The 6,338-nt window shown below is 44.3% G+C and overlaps 1 protein-coding gene across 1 annotated transcript; it reads left to right on the top strand.

The window, feature by feature from the left end:
- The first annotated feature begins 1,057 nt into the window (after positions 1-1,057).
- On the top strand, positions 1,058-5,465 carry LOC119361379 (G-type lectin S-receptor-like serine/threonine-protein kinase At1g11330). Its single transcript, XM_037626618.1, has 8 exons — positions 1,058-1,367; positions 1,719-2,336; positions 2,751-2,921; positions 3,078-3,265; positions 3,365-3,575; positions 3,687-3,924; positions 4,731-4,884; positions 5,005-5,465. Exons 1-8 carry the CDS (start codon positions 1,058-1,060, stop codon positions 5,305-5,307), a joined length of 2,193 nt encoding a protein of 730 aa, XP_037482515.1. The 3' UTR covers positions 5,308-5,465.
- Positions 5,466-6,338: the final 873 nt, after the last annotated feature.

Genomic DNA, 6,338 nt, shown 5'->3' on the forward strand with positions numbered 1-6,338 from the left:
TAGTGTTGGTGGTGATTAGATAGCGGTAATGACTATGATGATTAAATAGTGGTAAGGACGACTATGATAATTTTTAGCTAGCTAGTATACTGTTGTTGATGATATGATGCAAGAGTTTTTATATTAATATGATGATGATGATGATGAGTTATTATATCATTTATGGAAAAAAAACCGCAGATTAGTTTCAGCTGGATGGATCCTAGCTAAGTGATCAAGTATATGTCATATTCATATTAGGTGATCAAGTATAATATGGATATGGCATATACTTGATCACTTAGCTAGGATCCACATGCATCCAGTCAAAACTAATCTGTGATACTTTCACCTAATGATTTACAACTCATTATAATGTAAAATAATCACTAAATTAAATTAAAAACACAAAATTAAAAAAAAATAAAACTAAAACACGCCCAAACATTTAGTACCGATTGATGTTACCAACCGGTACTAATGTCTTACACGCACCCGGACCTGGCTCGTGCCACGTGGTGACACTTTAACGCCGGTTCGTGATGAACCGGTACTAAAGGGGGACCTTTAGTCCTCACTCTTTAGTGCCGGTTGCCGAACCGGCACTAAAAGCCGTTACGAACCGGCGCTAAAGCCCGTTTCTGCACTAGTGATTAGTCCCGATCGTTTAGTCCCGATTGCTGACCGGGACTAAAGGCTCTTTAAAACCGGGACTGAGACCCTGTTTTCTGCTAGTGCATAGACGGATACGTGGCCCTGCCGTAAATGCCTGGCTGCCCTCATATATAAACCGCGTGTGTCTCGTTGGCCCTCGGCATACATAAGTCCACCTTGAAACGGCAGGTAGTGCTCAGACAAGGTGGACTTCACGAACCCGTCGATGTCCGAATTGCAACTTGAGCACGGCAGAGAAACAGCGAGAGGCCGTGGTCGCTCCGCCGCGGAAGACAAACGGTGCCGTTGGGCTCACGCACATGTAATGTCAGGTGTTTGCTATAATGGGACACCATGGTCTCCTAATTGCAAATGCAAAGGGAGATCTTTTGCCACATTTCGCTCAGCCAGTAACGCAACAAGTATGACATCTCTGCCAGCCATCTTCATCCTCCTGCTCCTGGTGTGTTCCTGCAACTCCGATGACCACCTAACACCCACACAGCCACTCTCACCCGGCGACGAGCTCATCTCAAGCAACGGCGTCTTCGCCCTCGGCTTCTTCTCCCTGCAAAACTCCACCGCCAACACATATTTAGGCATATGGTACCACAACATCTCGCAGCGAACATATGTGCGGGTGGCCAACCGCGACAGCCCGATCACGAGCAGTTTGTCTGGGAAGCTGGTTGTGACCAACACCTCTGACCTCGTCTTGTCAGATTCCAACGACCGTATCCTCTGGAGCACGACGACTTCCCGACTGTCTACTACAACAAGTTGTGCCCGACTCCGGTGATGGAGGGGCGATGACGGCGGCGCGCCTTTGGCTCGCTTCAGTGCTGGTAGTCATCGCTAGGTGGTCTATGGATCTGGATGTAATTTTTATTATTTCTGGTATTCGTTGTACTGCCATGATTGAAAATGAATAGATCGAAAATTTTCTCGCAAAAAAAAAGAAGACAGACAAGATCACCACCGAGTCAGGTGGCAGACCAACCGCGGTGCTGCTCGACACAGGCAACTTCGTCCTCCGGTCGCCGAAGGGCACGGATATATGGCGGAGCTATGATGACCCGACCGACCTCTGGCCTCCGGCCTCACCAATTCCTTCTGGTCCCAGGTCATCGACGACGGAGAGGTGATCTACTCCACGTACAACGCGGCCGACGGCTCGCCGATCAGATCGCACTGGAAGCTGGATTACACGGGCGACGTGGTGTTCATGGTCTGGCTCGATGGGTCGTCATCGTGGAAGCCCCTGTTCAAGCACCCGGGCAACGGGTGCCTCCACTACGGCTCGTGCGGGCCGTTCGGCTACTGCGACATCACGGGGGCCGTGGAGGAGTGCAGATGCCTCGACGGGTTCGAGCCGGCCCACGGCTTCAGCATCAACTCCTCCAAAGGGTGCGTGAGGAAGGAGGCGCTGAGATGTGGCGGCGACGACCACTTCCTGACCTTGCCGGGGATGAAGGTGCCCGACAAGTTCGTGTACGTGAGGAACAGGAGCTTCGAGGAGTGCGCCGCCGAGTGCGGCCGCAACTGCTCGTGCACGGCATACGCCTACGCCAACTTGAGCAGTATCCTCGCGACGGGTAACCAGTCGAGGTGCTTGGTCTGGAAAGGGGAGCTTGTCGACTCGGAGAAGGCCGGCGACGACATTAGTGGTGACAACTTATACGTCCGGCTCGCCGGCTCTGCTGGTACGTGCAAGCTGTTCAAGTTCAATAGTCTCTTTGCCTGAAATATGATTGGGTGTCAGTCGACTCGGCCTTCTCCTTCCTTTAGCCAACGGGTTTTCTCCTTCCTCCCGATCTGCCCGATCCAGCACTGGCCGGACCGCCTGCTGACACGACCCGTGGCCGGCCCGCGCGCTACTCCACCAGCCACGTCGTACCTGGCTCCGGGCAGCTCCCAGCGACCCGCGCCTCGTTAGTCGTTACCGCTTGTTGCGGCACCCCCGTCCTCGCCTCGGAGCTCTGCTCCTCCCTTCTTCAACGAAAATCGACTGGCGCAAGTTGCATTTTTAGGCAACTTACGTATAGCGAACACGTCCTTTTATTTACCTACAGTGACATTGCGCTATTGCAGTACTCCTCTCACCTTTTTCTTCACAGGAGACAATTCCGCAGAAAACAACAAGAACAATAGCTTCACAGGAGACAGTTCCGCAGAAAACAACAAGAACAATAGAGGTGTCCCTGTGGTATTGAAGATTGTACTCCCGGTTATATCATGCCTGCTGATACTCACATGCTTGTATCTTTTATGTATGTGCAGGCTACGAGGTAAATCAAGAGATAACGCCTACCTTTGACATGCTTCTCGTTGTTCTTATGTTTTTCTCAGCACCTTGTATCTGATCGGCAGTTTGGGGCTTTATTAATTTAAAGTTGGGCATGATGCCTTATGTTTAAAAAGTTTGCACTCCTATATTTCTGTAGGCATACAACGAAACAAGGAACCCCTGCGAAGATCGGACCTGCTGCAGGGACACCTGAGCACTTTGCAAGAAGTTTGGGATCCAAGTCTGGAATTTCAGTGCATATCGTTAAAAGACATTGACACTGCAACGGATAGTTTCCATGACACCAACGTGCTTGGAAAAGGAGGTTTTGGAGAAGTTTATAAGGTTGCATATAAAACCTTTACCTTGGTAATTAATTACGAAAGGTACAGCAAACACGTATAATTTCACCAGATTAATTCAGTAATGATGAAAAACATGCAGGGAACATTGCATGATGGCAAGGAAGTTGCGGTTAAAAGGCTTAGCAAGGGATCTGAGCAGGGGGTAGAGCATTTTAGAAACGAAGTTGTTCTTATTGCCAAGTTGCAGCACAAGAATCTTGTTAGACTCCTTGGCTATTGTATTCATGAGGATGAGAAGTTGCTTATTTATGAATACATGCCCAACAAAAGTCTAGACAAATTTCTTTTTGGTACGTCCCAGACACATACTATAGAAGCTAAATTTGGATTGACCAAACAAGCCTACTTGCATGATGGCTCCCTAGATGATTTATGGTTGTATACATCTTTGCTCTTGGCAGATAATACAAGAAAATCTATGCTTGATTGGCAAAGAAGGTTCAGCATAATCAAAGGGGTAGCTAGAGGACTACTATATCTCCACCAAGATTCGAGAATGACAATAATTCACAGAGACCTCAAACCAAGCAACATTCTGCTGGACATGGAGATGAACCCGAAAATATCACATTTTGGAATGGCAAGGATCTTTGGAGGCAGCGAGCAACAAGAAAGTACCAAACGAGTTATTGGGACATAGTAAGCAACTTTTCAGTAGCACTTGATCTCAAAATTGTCCTTACAAAAAGTCTATTTTAAACTTGACCCAACAATTTTGTTTGGTCTGGCTTGAATCTAAACTACGGAACCATGCCACATGAAAAGTGGTTTTTGTTTTTCTGGTCTATCAAATAAATGTGAAACAACTTATTGTTTTATTTATTTATGAAATTATACATGTAAAAATGAATCCAAAAATTATGTTTTGTGCAAACATAACAAGGACATTCATTATCATTGTGTTTTATGGAACACAAATGATCATTTTAGTTGATGATTTTTGCTCTTACTTTATAGCATTCTCCACACATGTGATTCATTTCCATTATGGGGAACATTAAAATACAAAACCACCTATCAAATTTTAATCTGGTTATTTGGGTACTTTTGCACATTTGAAGATATCAATTTTTTGAAGCAATTTGTAACCACGTGGATTATGATCAGGAACCTGTGAAAATCCATCCAAACAAATGTCTCGTGTATAAAGAAACAAGAGGAATCTTTACATGTGGTAAATGATTATATTTTATGGGACTTTACAGGTTATAATATGATAGCATTTTCTTCATCTACTAATTTTGTTATAGAGTTCAACGGCATGGAAGCATTATCCAAAATCAAGTGAAACAGTTTTTAGAAAGGTTGGTGTATAACATGGATGTTGCATAATACAAGGTTTAAGTTGGATCAAGCGCCATGATGGATTTGTTTCCTGTTTAGCTATATGCTTGAAATAACCAAAACTACATATACTTTGCTGAATTGTAAAATGATTCGAGCAGTGGTTACATGTCACCTGAATATGCGATGGAGGGTATCTTTTCGGTGAAGTCCGACACCTATAGCTTTGGTATTTTGCTGCTGGAGATTGTGAGCGGATTAAAGATCAGCTCACCTCATCATCTTGTAATGGATTTCCGAAACCTCATAGCATGTGTAAATGTTATTACTCAATACTTCAAATTCTTTTGTGATTTAAACGCTTCAAATTCTGACTACTCAATCATCTATAATATGGTACCAGACATAAGCACAAACTTCATTGTAATTTTTCAGGCGTGGAATTTGTGGAAAGATGGAAAAGCAAGGGATTTCCTGGACTCGATGGTCACAGAGAACTATTCCCTTGATGAAGTGTCGAAATGCATCCACGTCGGACTCCTATGTGTCCAGGATGGCTCCAGTGCTAGGCCACACATGTCATCGGTCGTATCCATGCTGGACAGTGAAGCCATGCCACGTGTAATGCCGAAGCAACCTATGTATTTCGCACAGCTAAATTACGAAGTTGAGGAAGGGCGAGAAGGCTTGGAAAACTCCGTCAATGGTGCAAGCTTTACGGCACTAGAAGGCCGCTGACTGACTTGCGTAGGATCTTAGTTTGATAGTTTAGCAGCCGTATAATTTATTTAGATATCTAAATACATTTACCTGCTTGTAAGCTGCTCCTCCATCATAAACAACCTGAAGGAGACATTAAGCATGTCATGAATAGTGTAATGGTAAGGATTAATTTGGAAAAGATAATAGTTATGCCACTATCATGGAATTACAAAATAGTTGTGTCACGAGCCACGATGGAAGTTTATTTGGAACTAAGATCCGAAGTATCGTAACAACTCATAGGTGTATGAGTAAAATAGTAATGGTGCACATATACAAAGCATGTCCGCTAAGATAACAGAAATATGAAATAAATACAACTCTCTTTGACATGCTTACCTTCAGTATTGTTAATGTGGAAGAAAACTATGGAAAAGCATCTAATTTATATGCCTTTTAAGATAAAAAAACTTGTTTTTTTAGAAAGAAATATCATGTCAAAAAAAGAAAGCACAATTTTTTTTATTCTAGAATACAATTGGAGAGTAATGGAGACAAGAAGTACTCCATCCTTTTGATTTTAGAAGCCCCCTCGCGAAAATCAGATATTTTGCTAATACAGGTGTCCTTTTAGGGTGTATAGATAATAAAAAGGATTGAACTATTAATGATTCTGTTGATATGGGTTTTTCTATGAGGGGCATCGTGAACCCAAAAGGAGGGAGTAAAATTAAGAGCCTACTATATGATCAATTGACTGATCCTCTTTCACACATCACTGGAGAGAGTCGACTTTGGGCGATATCATGGTCCTCCTCACCTCCGCTGCCTGTTGGCGCCTCCTCTTCCTTTGAATAAGTCTCCCCTGCTCCGTTCCTGCTCTAGTGATGCCTCTGTCGGTGACGTCAGGGAGCGTGTGGGAATTGTAGTGGTCGGATCTCCGATACCGGCGGGTCGTCGTCCTCAGTCGACGGTGATGCTCTACGTTTGTGAGTTTCCACTTGAATATATGAAATTGAGCTTGTATGGTAATTAATTGTTGGAGTTTGTGGATGCTCTGCTTTTGT

Source organism: Triticum dicoccoides, chromosome 2B (genome assembly GCF_002162155.2).
Source record: "Triticum dicoccoides isolate Atlit2015 ecotype Zavitan chromosome 2B, WEW_v2.0, whole genome shotgun sequence".
Taxonomy (NCBI): Eukaryota; Viridiplantae; Streptophyta; class Magnoliopsida; order Poales; family Poaceae; genus Triticum; species Triticum dicoccoides.